Raw genomic sequence first — 21,828 nt, 5'->3', positions numbered from 1 at the left:
TCGTGACGGAAACGAGCTTTAACTTTTGTAAAGCACGAAATTTTGATTGAAAAAAGGAAATCGTAAACGCTTACGTCGCTGAGAAAAAATGTAGATGGGAAAACTCGGTCTCGCGGTGTTTCTTTATTTTCAAAATTATTTTCATGCCCTTTCTTTTTCTGCGTGCGGTGTACGATATACACATCCTATGGTACTCATACAGACATGACGAATACAATATATTATAACTATTTTACGATTTATTTAATATCGGGAAATACAAATAACTAGCCCTGCTTTATAACAATCTTATAATTTTTTATCTCTGATCTTATCGATACACTCACGCGTCATATTTTTCAATGTTTTTTTTTTTGGTCTTGCCAACGAAAGCTTATAGGTAGCTAGAACCCACAGAACCCATCATGCTATATACATACATACACTCTCTCGTAATATATATAAATATATTATAATATAAACATTAAACATATGAAATAACTTAGTCGCTGAAACAACAGCTCAAAAATTCAAAACGTATACCGATATATACATGTATATTATATTTTATAGTAAAATACGCGCCGACACATCCAACACACGGTAATTATAGGCAAACAAATATATATATATATACATACATACATACTAGGTTGGTTCTTATACGGGGTCAAAAAAAAAAAAAAAAAAAAAAATCGTGACGCAGACTTTGAAATCGGTTACAAGTGGTGAAAAAAAAATTCCTTAATTTTTTCAGACTTATTTTATTTCCCTAGTCTTTCTGTTTAAATGAGAAGTTGCAAATTATTCCAAAATATGCTCATTCGTTATATTTTTTACTGAATTTTATTTCAAGGTTATTCTTAGGCAAAAAATCATAAATGAGGTATTCCATGAGGAACGTATGATTCAGTGATTCATTTTTTTTTTTCTAACATGAAAAATGGTCAGATTAAGTATAAAAATAACCTCGATGTTTGCATGTCGTCGACTGTGATATTACGTAGCGTTGACATGTGTGTTACTCCATTACAGTGCTGACTAAATGAATGCTACTGTTTTGTTTCAAACGTCACTCAATGTTCGAGAATATGGATTTTTTGTCTGCGACCAACTTTGAAAAAAAATTCAGTACAAAGTATAGCGAATGAGCATAATTTTGAATAATTCGAAACTTTTCGGTCAAACAGGGAGATTAGGGGAATGAAATAAAAATCTGAGAAAATTAAGAAATTTTTTTTTACCATTTGGAATCGATTTGACAGGATCCATCGTGAATAATTTTTTTGGCCCCATATCAGAACCACCCTAATTCATACACACACTGATAGCTAGGCTATGATAGATTATTATTACGTAGGGGGTATTTAATTGATTTCTCCGAGGGACTCACATTTTTCAGGATCACTTTTTCATTCTTTACGATAATATTCTCTTGCAATACGAATTCTTGTCTCGTTCAATTAAAGTTTTCGCTGCCAACTTGTAAAAGCTGTATAAGAAATATATTGATATGTATCTGGCCTATTTATAGGGGGTGATCCTTAAAAATATGCTGGTCGACTCGAAGTAAAGTTTAATATAAATTAGATAAGAAAACGGGAGAAAAAAAAGGTGATGAAAAAAAAAAAAATGCGTACGAGAAGAAAGATGGAAAGGGAATGAAGGGAAATGCTGTGAAAAGTATAAGAAATAAGAATAAAATGGAAAAATTTATTGATTATAAGGACGTTTTTGAGGGTAGACAAAGAAGAAGGAGAAGTAAAAGAAAGATAGAAAGAAAGAGAGAAAATTGAATTAAAATAAAGAACGAAGCTTTAAATTTATGAAAATAAATGATATACAATTTTATGGTAGTCTCATACGAAAGAACTGATATTGATAATATTTAAATATGTAGACTACTGAAGAAATTGATTTATATGACTACTGTAAAAATTGCCAAATACCCAAACGGTGCCCAGTGCTCTGCATTTCACGATATTGCAGAGGAGAGGAGAGGAGGAGGATGAGGTGGATGAGGTGGATGAGGTGGATGAGGAGGGGATCGGGCGGTACATTATGGAGATAATAAATTATTGATAAAATTAATATAAATTGATGAATATTTAATTACAAATGATATAGTAGTAGATTTTATTTGATTCTTATTATTCTATTCTATCTTATCATATATCCGTATGATATTTTTTGGGATTAACAATATCAAAGATCCACATTTCATAGTTATCACTGTGCATTTTTATATATTTTTTATTACACGTCACAGTAAGCGCTTTGTCGTTTTAATATATTACATATCCGTTTTAGTTTTATTGTTTTAAAATTCGTCATATTCGTCGGTATATGCGAGGTTCGAAAAGAGGAAAACTGTCGATTAATTGGCCTGTGATAATATATTAACCGACACAATTGTCGCAAAATTTTTGATTTATTCATTAATTTTCTTTTTATTTATTTATTTTTTTTTTTTTCATCTTTCTTATTTGAGAAGACTGAAATGGGAATCGCATCAGTTGCGGTCGAAATGAATATATATATACATATATGTACACTATATATACGACTCGACGGACGTCATTTGACGTGATTCGACGGAATCCTAAGATAGAAAGTTATATATTGATATTTAAAGTCCGCCGTCGGTACTTGAAGACTGGGAAAAATCTGCCTTATTGGTGCATATTACAAATTCGTGTAATAATAATGATAATTATGTAATTGATTATTTCTCGCGCTGATATATATATATATCTAAATATATATGGAAGAAGCAAAGAAGGAAAGAAAAAAAAAAGCCACCGAAAACAAAAAGAAAAGGCGAGTAGGTTATGTAATATGACGATTCGCGAAGTTAGAGAATATTCGTGGTTTAATTGATGTACCTTTATTATCGAGAGAAAGGAAAGAGGAATAGAGAGAAATTTGATAATATCGACTATTCTGATAGTAACACTAATGATAATAATAGTAATATTACTATTTTCTGTAAATTTTTAAGAAGAATTTTTAAAATGATTTATTATTCGACCGCAACCAATGTATATATATATATATATCAGACTGAATTTGACTGAATTTGTCTCATTACTTAATTAGTCGATTTATTGGACTGATTTTTTTACTATTTGACTGATGTTACCAAACTGTTAATTAAAGGTACCTAATGGATAAGTTAAAAAGTTGCTAAAAAAAAAAACAGAATAAAACGAAAAAGAAAAAGAACAATCAAATCCGCATTGAAGAGCGAAAACAAGATTAAAATTATATAGAACAGACAATCGAGCATTGTAACTCTGAGTTGGGAACTCGGTGAAATTTTGATAATTGATAATCTCAGGTGTTATCGAAATTTTACCGGAGTCCCCTCTTAATGTGGCTACGAATATAAAACTTCGTATATCACCGTACCTTAGAAATAATTAAATATCATGCTTCAACTTAACAATTATTATTATTACTTTAGTTTTCTCATTAAATATTATGAAACACGAAACGAAGACGGAAAAAACAAATCCTTCCTCTCTCACTTCTTGATATCCGTGCGATATTTAAGCACGCAAACAAATGGTCGAGGGTTCCACGCACGCACATGCAGAGGAAAAACACACACACGCACACACACACACACGCACGCACACACGCGCATAGCTTTCGCATCTAACGAATATACGGTAGGATATTTATTAGGAAACCAATATACATACATATATTTACATACAGAAAATGATTCATTGTCGGAAAAATAGCTAGAAAAAAAAGGTTGGGTTTAAAGGGACCCTTAAGTGAAATTCTAGCCCTACGACAGATATATGCTAAAAAGCCGCGGATTTTTTTTTTTTTTATACTGTACATAGTTTCGGTAAAAAAATTATGGCCCATGTCGAAGAATAATCCTGGTAAAATTTTCCCCTATTTTCGATATTCATATTTTCGAACGAAGAAAAATGTTGCAAAATCCATGCGTGAAGTTGTTCGAAATAGTCAATAGAACATGTGGAAAAATCGGCGAATCTAGGAGAAGATACATTTTTGCAATATTCTTCTTTGTTCAAAAATATGAATATCGAAATAAGCGAAGATTTTCCCGGGATTATTCTTTGACATGGGAGTTCATTTTTAACCAAAACTGTGTACAAAAAAAAATAAAAAAAAAAAATCAGCACCTTTGTAGCATATACATTATATGTATCGCAGGGATGGAATTTCACTTGCTGATCCCCTTAAATATAAATGCTCAGCTTGATCATCTGAAAGAACGACATCTGCGCGATTCGTTGAAGTTGTCGAAAAAGGAAATAAATAGTGAAAGAAATTAAGAAAGAAGACAAAATCATGCAGTAGAATTATACGTTCGAAAGGAGAAAAAATTTAAAAAAATAAATAAATAAATAAATAACAAAAAAATAATAATACATAGTTCTATCGGCGTGAATGTGCAACTATGTGAAGTAAAATCAAATCTACGTTTAAACTGACTGACATTATATACAAATGCATATATGTTATAGTTAGGGATTATTATATTAACACGAAAGTTCAAAAATAACACACAATAAGAGACGAAAAAGAAAAGTTTCTCAACTTCTGAAATTTCTCGCGCATAAATGTTTTTTTACGTAAAAACATGCACGATAGCAAAAAAAAAGAAAAAATAAAAACAATAAATGAACGAAGCGCTAAAAACCGAACAAAAAGGAGAATAAAAAAAAGTTACGTTATCTTGCTTACTTATTATTTGTTATCTGCCAAGGTGTTCTGGTAATAGTATATATTTATTGATTATTATATTATTATCCTTATTTAAGGCTATATCAAATGCATTTTAATATATTTTCATTTTTTATATTATATAACAAAATGTACTATTTGGTTCAATAATTCAGTTGTGTTTCATTCGTTTTTCTAGATACCCATATATCACATCCTCGTTGATTCTATATGATATCGTGAACGAAAGAAAAAAAAAAAACGAGACAACATTGTTGTATCATTTGGCATTGTTACAACAATTGCGTACAATATTGTAATAGTCGGTGTACTCTGTTACAATAACGTATATACGTATGTGCAACCACTCATAATTTTTATACACACATGCATACATATGTATGGATATTATTTAAATCAGCTTATATTTCAGCTCGAAGGTAAGTTGTGCTAATTGTGTAATGACTTAATTGTTAATGCGTTGTTTCTTTGTGACGTCAGCCATAAAATCCTAACAGTTATGTCCGCGGCCTAGTTTGGGCATTTCAATTCCCGTGTATGTATAATATTGCAAGGAACGTGTATAATATAATAACGAGTCGCGCGGTGTCTGCGATATATATATATATATATATATATATATAATATGTATATATAAATACATGTATGATATACATGTACTTATTTATTTATTCATTTATTTATTGCCCATTATTATGTTCACATATAACGTAATTGCGAGTAATGTCGCATGAATCATAGAAATTAATGCACACTTGAAAAAGATCTTCATAGATTTCAATTACGTAATATTCAGCGAAATGCAGCATTCGAAATGCATTCCTTGTCGCAAGGCTTATACTGAATATATGTATACAGTCTCAGAACGGCTTTAATTGATTGGAAAAAAGAGATAAAGAAATAAATTTTTTTTAAACAAGAAGACAAATGGCACGGCAAACGCCGTATTATAAACAGACGTCGTCGAAGATGTCTACGAAGTAACGTATCTACGTAAAGTTCTGAATATTCGCCCCTCGAGTTTTTTTTTTTTTTTTTTTCTGTTTTTTTCCTTTATCGTTTCTTCTCGCGTCCATACGTTAACAGTTATAGGCTCAGACTTTGTGTGACAGCAATATTACAGGTAAAGTTCCGTAAATTTTTTCGGTATTTTTCTATCGTTTCAGAGGTATTGTGATGTTATAAATATGTGATATTGTGTGTTGCGTTGCCTTGCGAATACATCGGATACGGAGACCCACGTTTTCTCTGTGAAATTTTCTTTACAATACACAGTGACGAATGACGAGGCAAAAAAAAAAAAAATAAAATAAAATAATTGAAAACAACAAAAAATGAAATACAAGAGAAAAGCAAAGTGGTCTCAATTGATAAAGGGCTGAAACATAGTGCCGATATATCGTTTCTGTAACAAAATGGACGAGTGTCCGGTATATGTCATACATAATACGTAATACGATATTTCAAATGCTGCGCCACAATTGCCGAAACATTATTAAGAATTGCATGCTTTAAGTGTCTCCCAGAATGCTGAGTGTTATTTCCTTTATCGTCTTCCGTTGGATCTCATATTATACTATATTATTGGAATTTCTATTATCGTATATACAAATATACGTATATGATGTACATGTGCATATATTCTTGCCGATTTCACCAAGAATATATGTCTCTATGTCTTGTCTATACATGTATATATTTATATAGGCGCAACGCAAAGTATATATATATATCTTATGTCCCTCAGTTTTTGTTTTTCAATATTTAATTTAATCGTATTATTTTGTTAAACCCAACACCCCCTCTGTATAATTATATAATATAACATACTGCAACAGTTTCTTTTGCCTGAAGTTTAATGAGACACGACTCGAGAAATTGGATAAAGAGCAATTTTCAAAGAAAATGAATTATAGCTCCGTCTGCAGACTTGCAGGCTTGCTTGCCAGTCAGCGAGATTAAAAAAAAAAAAAAAAAAAGAAAAACATAAAGAAAAGCAAAAGAAGCAATGATATAAATGAAAAGAGATGGAAAAAAATGAATGAAAAAATTAAATGTCAAGCAAAGTGTTGAGAAAAAAAAGTGAAGGGAAGAAAGAAAGATAATTGTTTTAGCTCTGTACGGTATTCAATGTTTCACACGCATATATATATGTATATATACATATACATATGTATATATATATTATATACGGAAATCGAAATGCCTTTTTCTCTTCTTTTAATTAACGAGAAGCGTGCGGATAAATAGACCGCATCCCACTTCTTATTATACACGTGACGTTTCATTCGTTTCTATACAAGGTAGCCTCAATCCTGACGTCATCATTAAAATACAAAAGAACATTTTACATCGTGTATAATATATAAATACTAAGATACGATTCAAAGATCAAATCCCCCGCACTCCAGGATGAGGTGTTTTTGTCGTACGAGAATTTTTTCTTTCGTCTTTTTTTTTTTTTTGCCCTTACTACGCATTTACAAAACGGTAGAATAATATTAACGAGGTCGACGAACGCTGTGCACGATCGTTTCGTAATTTTCTCTCGCCAAAATTAGTCGTCGATAAGTCGAGATACGGACATCTGCATTTAGGTGCTCGATTAACTCCTTACTCTTTTATTTTCTTTTAATTTTCATCTTATACCCGCCGCCCCTATCTCTCAGATGTTATTCGCATATTGAGCATAAATAAAGTTTAACGTACCGCAATCATCGTTTATACTGTCATCAATTTTTATTAATTATTCCGCGTAAATCGTCCGATGATGAAAGAACCGATAGCGATAATTAATCGATACAACCATGCATCGTATGAACAAGCACGGGTTTTACATATAAATTGTCATATTATACGTTGAGGCTGTTGATACAGAGCCGTGTTTACGTAATTGCTGACTAGATTCTTAACCCACTGTTCAGAAGTTATTAAAGCTCATTAATTTCTTTATAATTGCAACGATAGTAACCGAAATATATTGTTTACTCCATATATACGCGTCACATGCAGACATATACTTTTTTTATTTGTATTTTTATTTTATTTTTTTTATTGCTTCGTGTTGATCAATGATATTTTTTGTTTTCCAAATTGGCTTTTAATTGCTTTAATTATATATGTTGTTAAATTGTCAGGTGGTGGTATAATTTTGTATCTTAGAAGAGAAAGAGAGGAAATACGTACGCGCGACAAATAAATATACGCAGTGTGAAACATAGTAGGCAAATGTGATTAATTGGCAACCCTTAGTTTCACCCTTTCGATAATCTTAAAAACGTCTCGGAAAATACCTCATCCTGTAATATTGCAATATTGACACTTGTACAGGGCATTCGAGGGGTCGGGAAAAATAAAAACCGTGCTGGGCAGTATACGAATAATAATTATTATTATTCCTTGCACAATATATATATATATATATTATATATATATAATTCGCAAAACTAATTTTCACAGCGTATAATACTTTATGACATGCAGCCGAGGCATGCTATACATGAATAACGCGAACATAAAATTGTGTTACAAGTACCGCTGTTTCAGTTGCGTAATAAATTTTAAATAAGCGTTATTGTTTAATGTTAATTTTTTTCTTATTTATTTTTCTTAATTTTTTTTTCTCTTCCGTTTCACCTTTTGTTTCGTCGACCCAGTGTCAATTGCAATTGTCAGGCAACTTGCGCTTTCTTAGTTTTGGCAGCTATAATTTTTACCTGACGACGAAAATTGCAAAAATAAAACAAAAACGTTGAACAAACTTACAAGTAACAACGATATATTCATTGACAGTATGGTTTGTACAGCGTTTGTAACACCGTCAAGAATGACAATATTTCGTTTATCGGTCAGAACACGACGAAAAGTCAAATGTATACCGCGCTCCGCGTAGGTATAACGATGTCGAAATTATCGCGAAACATCTCGATGTAGAAAAAAAAAAAAAACGTACGTACATACATGTGTATAAAAATATGTATCTCGAGTTAAATATCAACGTTAAAAGTCGTATCGCGGCTGCTACGAATGTGTGGTAAATTTACATAGCACAACGTTCGTTCCGCCTCACATCTTGTGCAAGGAACAAAAATCGCGCTTCGAGCTTAGAATCGAGGCATGAAAGAAAAAAACAAAAAAAAAAAAAAAAAAAGACGATCCCGCAACTGACAATCGTGACAATTTTCAGCGATCTCGAAATCGTCGGTAATTACCACAAAGCAATCGAGCCATACTGTCGACGAATCGAAGATAAGCCTTTGGCGAGCGGACGGCGCGACGAAATTGTTTAAAAAAAAAAAAAAGAAAAAAAGAAAAAGTGCAATGACATTAATTACGTAGGGTTGAAACAAAGACGACGCGAGTGAGAGACGATGATGTTGGTGTAGGGGTGGTAAGTGTGGGGAGCTGCATGAGGTGCGTTGTTGTGTTTCAGTTCTCGGCTCGATACCTGGACTGACGTTGGTTAACTCGCTGAGTGCACCGTCCAATAAGAAGCTGTTCACCTGCCAGCTGTGTAATAAGGTGCTGTGCAGCAAAGCCTCGTTGAAACGTCACGTCGCTGACAAGCACGCCGAGCGCCAAGAGGAGTACCGATGTATCATCTGCGAGCGGGTCTACTGCTCGCGAAACTCACTGATGACCCATATCTATACCTATCATAAGAGCAGACCCGGCGACATTGACATTAAGTTCTATTGAAGGTTTAGCTAAGGTAGGGCCATACTAACAATAAAAGAAAATTAACAACGTTTCGATGATTATACCTACCATTGTTGATTTTTCTTACTTTTTTTTTTTTTTTCAACTTTTCACATTTCTACTCAACCTTATTTTTATCTTTGTTGTATTATTTTTTATTTTCTTTACAATATTACGAAAAATTACTCATTCATCATTTACACTATCAATATTCGGGCCCTACAGACAGACGCGTGTGTTTGTCGTTTATACATGCCAAAGAGAAAGCCACTTGACCTTAAATCATATATATTATAATACGTATTACCCCAAGATAGGTATGCAGCTTTTACTTTGTCTTCATTTACATATTTTGTTTCCCTTCGCGTTGATTTAAAAACAAAACAGAAAAAAAAAGAAAAAAAAATCAAAAATTCTTTTCTTCACAACTTTGCCATTCCGTGATTCCTCTGTTCTTCATTACAAAATTTCATGAAATACAAGCAACAGGTCATGTAGCAACCACTGTGAAACTGGTGAAAAACTGAAACTTGCAACTTTTCAAACTTCATTTCGCACTTCGACAAGACTGACTCATATATATATATATATATATAAATATAGAGAGAGAGAGAAATCTACAATTTACGGTTACAAATCGATTGAGACTTGTACGTGTTATTATTTTTTATTCCTAAGAAATGAATTGTAATAGTAAATATACATGTAATATAAATGCGTGATTCTTTTGGCACAAAGCTGACGAGAATAATTAATATAACGGTGAATCGTTGCTACATGATCTGTCAATGAATTGTCTGTTATAAATCTAAGATATTAGAACCGGTCTTACCATAAGTTCGATAAATGTTGCAATGAAATTATATATACGATGTGGAAGACAGAAAAAAAAACATCCCACGAGAGAAAACTAAAAATGATTAGATAATAATCATGATTTTGGTATAGTGAATGATATTGAAAAACGAGAGGAAGAATACTAAAGAAAGAAAGAAGGAGAGAGCGAGAGAGGGACTTTCTTTTGGTGAAAAAACAAAAGGGCAAACAACATGTCTGTTATCGAAAAAAACAACAAACAGTAAACAAAAGTACAAAATTTTGTTCACTCCAAAGCACATGATAAGATAGTAGGAAACTTTATAGGGTTCTTTACCAGTCACATGTTTATTACGCTTCAGGTCCCCACTAACCCTACCCTAAAACCCAGCCTAAGTTTATGCGTTCTCCTGTAATTTTTGTCTCTTTGTTGTTTCTGTTTGTTTTCCGTTATCTTTTGTTGGCTTTCAATGTTCGATGTTGTGTGCATGCTCGATGTTGCTTATATTCAATATATTCGTTTCAGCTGTGGGAAAAACAATTTTTCTTTCTATCACAATTGCATTAAAAAAAAAAACAAACGAAAAAACAATATATCAAAATAAAAAGCGAAAAAACGAAAGTTCATCTACAGCACGCGTGTAATGGAAAACGTCTCGAATTGCATTGACTTCCATATATATATATACACGTTTGATCAAGTTACAAGTAGCACACACTAATTGATTTATCGAATAATCCGGTTTTCTTCCCATTTCCGAATACCAATTAGCATCGTATGTATACAGTCATACCTGTATTACACATACATCGAGCGCATGATGATATATCATCTCTAATTTTTCATCGATGTTCCCTTTACTTTCTATTTCAGTTCACCAATTGTTCACATTATGCGCTTACCTATTATTATTATTATTATTATTTATAATTTACTTAGCTCAATTTATGTACTACGTACATGCATGCATGCGAATAACATTATATATTACATCCATGTATAATTTGCTTTTATATATTCGAAACCGATTTTATTATGCATCTTTTTATGATTTCGAACATTTTGATTCAACTTTTTTCTTTTTTATTTTTTTTTTTCTTTCCAACTCTTGTCGCATTTGTCATTCTTTCTTTGTTCTTAATTTTATTATTCTCCTTGTGTACAGTAAAAAAAAAAAAAAGAAAGAAAAAAAATTAAAAAATATCCGAATCGCACAGACTCGAGATAATTGTCCCATTCGGTAAAATCTAAAAATTTATCAAAAATACGACAATCCATTTCTCGTTGCTTGATTTTGATATTCCGGCATTATTATTTTCTTATTATAAGGTACTTGACTCTATAACAAGCATGAGATTCAAGCTATCAATAAAATGAATAATTCGTACTTGATCCTCATGAACGTTGAATTATTTCGGCGCGAGGTGAATGTACGGTTAGATTCATCTTCCAGTTTTTCAGGTGCATGAATACAAACTAATACATAAATTTATTTATCAACGGAAAAGGACGTATAGTTTTCCTGTTGCATATGATAAATCGCGGATGTTAATAAGTACAGTGACTAACATATTGGGATTTGATTTATACATGACTGTAAATTTCAAATAACACTTGTAAATTGGACACGAACCTACCATATGATCGGGTGTTACGCTTGAAGCATGCGACCGATTGATTAATTCTTGAATTGAACACAAAATCTCACACACGATGTTTGGACACCGATTGAAAAACAGTCAATTCTGGTTACCCGAGTAATATTTACTATTCCAAATATTTTGCAATCAAAAATCACCCATTTGTTTTTTTATTTTTTTTTCTCTGCTACATCGAGTCAATCCAATGTCTATTATTATGTTTGAATTTAAACACACACACACACACACACACACATTTACTCAGTGATTAACCTCTGGAATTCGAAGCAGCATGTTGCAATAAAATTATATTACACAATAATCGTGGTTACAGGAGTATTTCGGTTTGAAGGCATCGGAAAAAGCAAAAGCCTTGCTTAGTTTTCGATTTGAAAAAATAAAGTCCATTTCACTCGTCGAGGTTCAGGACGGTTAAATGAATCTAGAATATTCCTCTTTTCCGTTGCAATAGTAGCGGTTTGATATTTCTACGTGGAAAACTCGTGTCAACTTTTTGCTTTTTCCATGCGTTCCGTCCACTTACAGAAGTCGATGAGTATTGAAAAATAACTGCTAACCTTGGAAACCTGATTAAAACGCATGTTCGATATTAAAAAAAGAAGTAAAAAACAAGGTTTTCACAAACTTGAATATGTCAGGGCTTAATAACAGCTCAATCGAAAAAATTTTATTCTTCCAAAATTTCTCTACACGTTACAGATTCTTGCTGGTATAACGATTTTTAAATTATATTTCATTCCAATGTCGATGCTGTGAAGTGAAATTTCCTAAACCAACACGTGATAAATTTTTCTCAGAACATCTCCGAAAAGATAGTCAAGCAATAACATCCGCAGTACAATTCAAGTTTCTGACAACCCTGAGGAATGAGAAAATAAAATAAAATAATAAAAATGCGACGGTATAGAACAAAAAATGTCGACGATGCGTATATACAACGTACAAACGATACATCTCCCTTGGAGATATAAGAAATTCTGGCTGTAAAAAGTTATTAGCAAAAGCCAATGTATCGATTTGTAATCTTTAAAATATCGCACCAAGGCGAGGCGAGGAGGTATCGCGATCACGTCGCAAAATTATTGTCAATTGGCTAACGAGTCGACGAATCGAATTTCAGGTACCGGCAACGGGATGCAGACACCAACAACGCTTCCCTCTGCCGTGTACCGGATGCCACCGCCGACCGCGGGTGGCATAAACGAGCCTCAGGAGTGTCCCTATTGCCGGCGCACATTCTCCTGCTACTACTCTCTGAAACGCCACTTCCAGGACAAGCACGAACAGTCGGACACCCTCTACGTATGCGAATTCTGCAATCGGCGTTATAGGACGAAGAACTCATTGACGACCCACAAAAGCCTCCAGCATCGGGGCTCAAGCGGCATGCTCAAGAGGCTCCTCAAGACGTCGGCGATAAAAAATGTTCTCGCCCAACATCCGCAGATACCCCAACAGCCCCAATGAAAATTGTGGTACCATCATAATTTCCCCACCTTCGACCAATTGACTGGGAATTATGAACGTGCCGCTGGCGACAAGTCGCCGAGCTTAACTGCATATCAAAAGTAGCTTCTTTCTCTTCTTGTTGTTTTTTTTTTTGTTTTTTTTTGTTTTCTTCATTGTAACATTTCTTTTCTCTTTTCGCGGTCACTCGTCGTTTCGATATACATAAGTATATTTTTATTCGCATTACGTATGATGTACGTATTATTATTATTATTATTATTGTTGTTATTTGTATTAATATCATTATTGTCATTATTATTCTTATTATTATTAATAAGTGTACACCTATCCTGTATCAGATTGTACATCTCGTTGGCAGGGGATCTCAAACGAAGTTGCGTTTGTCGACAAACTACAATATCGCGTATGCCGAGTGATCCAGAGCTTATATATGTATATAACATACATGCACAACCGCGCAAACATACACACATCTCGTTATTAGAGTAACTGTATTATTATATCGCGACAGCGAATATCGCGAAGTGAGAATGCCTAAAAACATGAAAAAAGAAACTTACAAAAGAACAATATCGATACACAGGTAATTGTTGCTACATATCAAGGAGAAGAATAACAAATTATTGTATTTTATGATGTACGTTTACGATCGATCAATTGTCGAAACATTCTTTCGACGATCGAGACGGTCTTTCAGTTTTTGTTGTAAATTTTTAGACGAAATTTCAAGTCACACGACGATTACTATACACATGTGCATACGTAATATATACGTAAATATACATAGAATGTATTCTGGATATGTTGGGGTACAAATTTTTGGTATAAGGTTATCATACCTGTTGCATTCTACATACGTTGAGAGCCCGCTTCCCGAGATTGGATAGGTGTATCCTCTTGTTTTCTTTTTTTTTTTTTTTTTTTATCTCTCCTTTATTTTATTGAATTTTTTTTCTCACCTTTTCTCTTTTTATTTTATTTTGAATTCTTTTCGTCAAGACTGCGTATAATCCAAAGAAGAGGGAAATATCGACTGAGACATTATATCAAATTTATTTTTTAAGTTTAAAAGGGGAAAAAACAAACAACCTGAAAAGCCAACTAATTGGAAACATTCCATATGTTATACCTATACTGTAACGAATTATTATCAACAGTGATAAGGCGTGATTCGACGAGATTTCGAAAATTATATTTAGTCGGAGAAAAAGAAACAAAACAAAAAAAAAAAAAACGCAAAAGAAATCTAACGAGATGTATTGTATACGGTAGGGTCAAATTAGTACGATATACATGCATACTGAAGAAGAGAAAAATTAATGACTGACAGATGTATAAAAGTAGAAAAAACAAAACAAAAAACACTCGCACACACCGATATTATATGGATGTACAGCAGATCGTAAGGGTGAATATACGCCGGATGATTATTATTATTGTACCATTGAAACTTCATTCTTTTTGAATTCAAGAACTTGGAACGGATAATTGTGGAATCAGGAATTGACTTAGAAGTCAATTTTTTTTTTTTTTTTATTAATACCAAAGTGTCTTCTACATAAGTTTGTAGACAATTCGCTGATCACGTCGTACAAAGTTATCAAAAAATGTTTTGAATCTTGAAACAATTTTCCGACTTCGTCAATGTATTTGGCGGGGGACGAAAACGAACATCGAAACCTACAGTTTATTCTTGTCGTTAACTTTGATCCGACATGAAATTTCAAATCTCGATTATGAAATGTAAAACTTTCCACGTCTTTGAATTTAAAAAATTTGAAGCTTCATATAGCCATCGTAATAATGTCGGTCAGGCAAGAACAATGTCTGTCAAAACACAGTTACGTATATCGAAGATAAAGACATGTCTGAGACGGAAAAAAGCAAGTTCAGAAAAAAATCCGATACCCTGAAATTGTTCCGGCGATTGGCTTGGCATTAATTTTATATATGAAGAGGATATCATAATCACATCGATACCTATAATCACGTAGTAACAAAAATTAGCTGAAAAGACCATATATACATATGTAACGAATACGTATCTACTAACGAAAGAATCCACAAAGACAAAACAAAAGTATATATAAGTATATATATATGACATGCGCAAAGTTCGTCAAATCAAAGTGCATTTAATACACATTAATGTGAAACATGGTACAGAAATGAAAAAAAAAAAAAAAAAAACGAAAAGAAGCATAAATATCCATAGCTTTTTATATTTAACGATAAGTTGAGTATTTGTTGAAAATGCTCTCCAATGATTGATATCGGCTACTCATAAAAGTGAGAGTTCGTTGAGAAAAAGAAATGATCATTGGGAATAATATATTATGGTATGTGAGTTGAAATGAACAAAAGGAGAAGGGGAACGGAGGATAGTTGAGAACGAAATGAAAAAATGAATAATTAAAGAAACAAACAAATGAAAAAAGGTTATACGAATTGGCTGGTAAATAATTAATTGAATAATTAAACCAGCAAACGCAGGTATTATGATATACAATATGTGTAAACAAGAAATAAATCTATATATATATATATCTCTCTATAAATATATATACATATTTATAGTTAAGTAAAGTGAATTAGGGATACAGTTATTTTGTCTTAGGCCTAAATAAAAATTCAATTACAAAAAAAAAAGAAGAAAAGAAGAGAAAAAAATGAAGAAAATAAAATAACTTAATATGCTCAAATTCAACAAAGTCTCACAAATCGAATACAAGATGAATAAAGTTAAAACGAGAAGAGAGAAAAAAAAAAAAGAAAAAAAAATACATAATAAAGTTAAACGTTATTAAATTACGGGCTTAAGGTCTCTAAGTCCATAATCACGCGCGCAAATTAACAGACTATATTTTTAACTCTTTAAATAGTAATATTTTCAACTGTACATATTCATACAATATTATATAATTAACGACTCTTCTCTTATTCAGGTTTTTATAAGTAGTACACTATACTTCGACGTAGATAGGCGAACCGTATAGGCTGGACAATGGATTTGTGTTCGTTTGCAAACCTTGGCAAAGTGCAATATTACGTGTTTAAGTAATGAGATATCAAAAATGAAACGGTAACGGGAGAAAACGAATTTATCCGAGAAGAATATTTACTTTCTAAACATAAAATTGACGAACATGTTATACCTTCTCTCGACATAATAAAGTATGTGGATATTCAATTGAATTCGAGAAACAGCGGGTTTCAACGGTTTTACGAATTTTTTCGCGTTTTTTAATTCATTCGAGTGCATTGATTTTTCGTTGAATTGTCTATTTTAAACTTGTTATTCAAGATTTATATGAACCGCGAACAATTCCATTGACCGGCGTTGTATAAAATAACGGATATATATAAATATATATTATATATATATATATCTAACAAAAGGTACAATTTAAAAGAATTAAAATATACAAGTTGTTCATCGCAACATATTCAGGTCTGAAACTCAGTGTAAAAAATACTTGGAAGAAAAACGAAAACGAGAAAAAAAAAAAAAAAAACTCACAGCAACAGAAGAAAAATTGATGTTTTATTATGATATAAGCGTAAAAGAAATGCCATTATAAACTAACACGCAAGTACAAATTATTGAAAAATAACGTTTACGTCTATCTTAGATTGCGTAGTAAAACAAGTGAAAAAGAAAACAAATGAGAAGAAAATGGAAAAAAAAGAAATTGAATAATTACAATGTCTTCAAATTTAGCAACAATTGAGAATAAAAGATCAAGAGAGAGAAAGTATGTGTGTGAGAAAGAGAGAGAGAGAGAGAGAGAGAGAGAGAGAGAAAAAGAGCGCGCGAAAAAAGATTTTAAACATATCTTCTAAACAATGTATACAGTTAAATTATACGATTTTAGGGTTAGATATAATATGTTTCTTATTGAAGCTGCTCTCGGCTACCGTATGAAATTCAATGTCGAATGAATTTTTAAATGTCGTGTTGAAAAAAAAAACAAAAGAAAAAAAAATTGAGTGTGAAACCAAATCTTTTAGTGGCCATGGTTCGAGCATAATGTGGACAACGATTATTATTAATATTATTATTATTCTTATATGTAAACGATCAAAACGTCAAATTCGTCTCTCGTTAAAATTATTTATTTTCGGACTAATCTTATGATATTAGTGATCGGTATCATACGTGAGATCTATAGGAGGAAAAAAAAAGAATAATTCTTTGTTTTTGAATGGTTTATTTATTATAATTAGTGAAATTAATGGATTAAAAAAAAAAAAAGGAAGCTAGTCATTTTTAAATCTTTTCGATACATAGTTCTATGATTCTGTGATAAAGGAGGCGAAAGAAAGGTAAAGAAAACGAACGAGAAAAAGGAGAAGATTAAGTAAATTAATATTGAATGAAATTAACTCGCGTTAACTCCACATTATGACATAACCGTGCACACACCTCAATATCGATGAGAATTATAATTAATTATATTATTAATTGATATGAATATTGGAAAATTCTGTGATGTTTTTCAGTTGGTATACTAGAGAGGATTAAAGAAAAATGAAACAAAAGAAAAAAAAAAAAACATTTAAAAAGTACACTTAGAATTACGGAAACGTATACGGAATTACGTCAATGTTTAGTGTTGTAAAATTTGTAAAAATCTTTCCGTAAGATTAAACTTCTACGTATTATTATTTTATTTTTATTTTTTATCATTTTTTCCAAAACACTTTTGTTTCATACAATTTTTGCGAAATTATCTTTAAAATTTTTTACTCTTCTAATTCGTATGATAACTACTTGGACTGAAACTGTTATTCTTGATTACAACTTTTCACCATATTTACTGCGAGCAAAAATCAGTATTCAATTCTAAAGAATCTTTGAGCCTCATCAATTCAATTTCCCAAAATCGATTTTGAAAGTAAAAACATGGGAAACGAAGTTTAGCGCAGTTCAGACTTTGCTCAAGTTTCGATTAGCAAGTTTTCATTCGTCAACATCCGAACAATACGCAACCTGGATTAATACTATTTGAAAGATGGAGGACCTTTTTGCGAATTGATTTTTGCCCCTGCGAAATGGATATGTGCTCGATAAGAACATTTCAGTATATTTAGCAATCAAAGTAGCATAAAATTATACATAGTTTTTAAAGTTGCACGGGATTTCATCACATATCTTTCCAGGGTATATAGACGAAAATGATATACCCATACCGTTATATCCGTTATATAATAACGTTATTCTTTTTATAAGTGATCCGTTTGGAAAAGTAAATTACTTACGAATATAATCTATTCTATTGTGCCAACACTTGAAATAACAATGAATAATTAGGTCTTTTACTATTTACACGGGAACGTAGCTAGAAATTCGTCATGTATTCTCTATCGATATATCATTTCAATGATGATGATAATGATGATCATAATCATAATTGATGCATTGTTGTTGGTCTTTTTCTTCTTCTTCTTATTATTATTATTATTATTATCATTTCTATGTTTATTATAAATTGTCATTGTATCGACTAAACCCTATTGTTTTACGAACATTATCAAGACCTTTGGAATCCTTGTTATAGGGATATAATTTTTTGTCTGTATCGTACTATGCCTATAAATAATCGAAGTACTAAAATGAAACCAATTAATCTAAACGATCTATTTTTATTTGCACTCTTTATCATATACTTGTATATACGTACATATATATAAATATGTATATACATGGATGAATATGTTTATCATTATAATTACTATTATTAAAAAATTATTATCACTATTATTACTATCATTACTACTATTATAAAACTCATTATTACTATTCTTCGGAACCGATCAAAACACCTGCCATGGTCAAAGGAACGCGATTGTGTCACGATGAATGGTTAATGGTTGGTAATTTGGGATGGTTGACGGTGCGTATAAAATGTGCTATTGCAATAGAGAAAGAGATTGCACAATTTTACCGGACAGAGTAAGCGTCAGTATTCTTTTTATAGATGCGTGGTAAGGGGTGACTGTAAAGAATGCATGCAATTAAACGCACACATGTATAGTAAAGCAGCGCATACGAGGTTATTATTAAAAATTTATACGTTCCTCAATGCACATTATCCCATGCACTGTATTTGCATGAAGGAAAATCGTAAAATCTTACAGGAACATGTACGCGGTTATTTGTTATTATCTTAATGCGTCTTTTACGAAACTTTATTATCATTATTATTATTATTATTATTATTATTATTATTATTATTATTACTACTACTATTATTATTATTTGACGTTGATTTTGTAGGTTCGAAAGGGCGAGAAAAAAAGTCACCTGGAGCAGTAGAGTCGTAACACAGTACGACACTCGGTATTTTTTTTTTTAAATAATATTTGATCCCTTATGTGAAAATCAAATTTCAACTTGATCATTCAAACTTACGCACAATCTCAGTCTGCAGATAATATGCATGTGTGACAAAGATTGCAGAACAGTGAGAAATTCAGCTCCAGTGATTTTATTTTCTTTCTTGTTTATTTTTATTCCTTTTTTTCTTTCTCTTCTTTCCGTAATCGAGCATTGTGTTTCCAATTTATGGAGGTTGAATTTTTTATTAGGCTTTGTCTTTTTTGTATATTTACTGGCTGATCCAGAATTTATTGATAATATTTGTTAATTATGGCTGATGACTTTTCCGTTATTTTACAATTAAGTTTAAATATACATAGATATATGGATATATTATATGTATGCACGTATTTATACGTATATACGTATAAATATATACACCTAACTAGACAAGAGTAATATTTAATATAACCTAATTTTTATTTTATTCCTTGGGTCGATTATTATTGACTGTGTTAGTTTTGAGCGAATCATAGTAGCGATGCTCACAACACATTTTCCGGGCGCTGTGACAAAATATCATTTGATATGTACGAGAATTTATTATAGAAAAGAAATTTTCGTTCTTCCTTTTTCTTTGATTGTTTGTTGAGAAAGGCTGATTTTTGTAATTTTAGACGTCAGTTTTGAAGTGAATTCAAATTTATATTATGTACATTGTTTTTGTGTCTAATTTTCTTCTTCTAGAGTTTTCTTTTTTGTTTTCCGTAATTTTGGTGGAATTTGACTGATTAGATTGTTGGATTGGTATATAGAAGAAGAAATTGAAAAAAAAAACAAAAATTTATTTCATGTGATATTGATTTACCAAAGATCGGAAACCTGTTATAAATGAGAAAGAAAACAAAAATCTGAAGAAAATTGCTTTTCGAAAACTAATATGATACGGCGTACGCGTACTTCAGTCGATACGAAATTACATTCTTATGATTATCATTATTATTGTTGTTATCATTATCATTACTACTACTTACTATTATGTCTGAAAGGAACGGATAATAAAAAAAAAAAAAAAAAATGTAATAAAATAAGGTAAAATAAAGTAAATAAAGGGAGAAGAATTGTGTGAACCGAAAAGTAAAAGAATCAAGTAAAACGTTCTTCATCGTGAAATCGAAAAGCGTGTAGGCGAGGGTTGTAGTTAAGAAAAGAAAAAGTGGTAAAACATTAGAACGATATGTTGACAAAATTGACGAACATATAGGAGAAAGACTACCTAGATTTATTTTTTATTATGTCTTCAAAAAGACTTTAAATATAATATTTATATTGTGCCATAATTAATATTAACGAAACCTTAAGTATAAATTAACTGTTACGGACAATTTTTAAATTTATTGAAAGAAAGAAAGAATGGAAATTTAAACAAAATCGAAAAAATATGCATAAAAAAAAAAAAAGGAAAGAAACACAAACACTTATACAGAAATAATTTGGGAAACAACTTTTTTCAAATCGTACATCAGCATGTTATATCTATATTATTAATTAGTTACACCGGTAAATAAAAAGTTTGTCGTTCTATTCTAAGTTGAATATCAATTTTACCTGTAAAATTGAAACAAGAAAAGTTAGATTTAATCGTAATAATTTATCACTTGACACATCATCCTCATCATCGTCATCATCATCAGCATCATCATCATCATCATCATCATCATTATTATTATTATTATTATTATTATTATTATTTTGGATATAATTATTATTATAATTATTGTTGTTATTATTATCATAATCATCATTATTATTGTTATTATTAGCATCGCATTATCATCATACAAATATTATTCTAACGACTTTCACGTCATATCATATTTTTATTATTACATCATATCCTCAAGTGTAAAGAAAAACGGAAGAGTAAAAAATAGCTGCACAAAGACCGTTAATTCTTACGTACCCGACAATATTACATGTATACTGCGACAACACCACATGAAACACACTCCAAGTTTCAATTTTTTAGAAATAAAAATGTAGGAAACAAGTTTTTGTTTTCTTTCAATAAATTACAATACAGTTGAAGATTATTAATAATAACAACTCGTTTGGCGTTTTTTTATTTCTTTGCTCCAAAAATCAGTTTT

At 31.3% G+C, this 21,828-nt stretch overlaps 1 protein-coding gene across 2 annotated transcripts in view; it reads left to right on the top strand.

The window, feature by feature from the left end:
- Window positions 1-20,834, top strand: part of br (broad-complex core protein) — a 77,303-nt gene extending 56,469 nt beyond the window's left edge. Inside the window, exons 7-8 of one of the 2 annotated variants that reach the window (XM_069133370.1) lie at window positions 9,143-9,421; window positions 13,007-13,145. In XM_069133370.1, coding sequence (XP_068989471.1) covers window positions 9,143-9,408 — 266 coding nt within the window. In that variant the 3' untranslated portion in view covers window positions 9,409-9,421; window positions 13,007-13,145. Of the gene's footprint in view, window positions 1-9,142; window positions 9,422-13,006 lie in introns of both variants that reach the window. The other variant, XM_069133367.1, reaches the window with a different exon arrangement.
- Window positions 20,835-21,828: the final 994 nt, after the last annotated feature.

Source organism: Neodiprion pinetum, chromosome 2 (assembly GCF_021155775.2).
Source record: "Neodiprion pinetum isolate iyNeoPine1 chromosome 2, iyNeoPine1.2, whole genome shotgun sequence".
Classification (NCBI taxonomy): Eukaryota; Metazoa; Arthropoda; class Insecta; order Hymenoptera; family Diprionidae; genus Neodiprion; species Neodiprion pinetum.
Note: the sequence above shows the minus strand (reverse complement) of the source record. Positions and strands in the feature narration are given on the sequence as shown.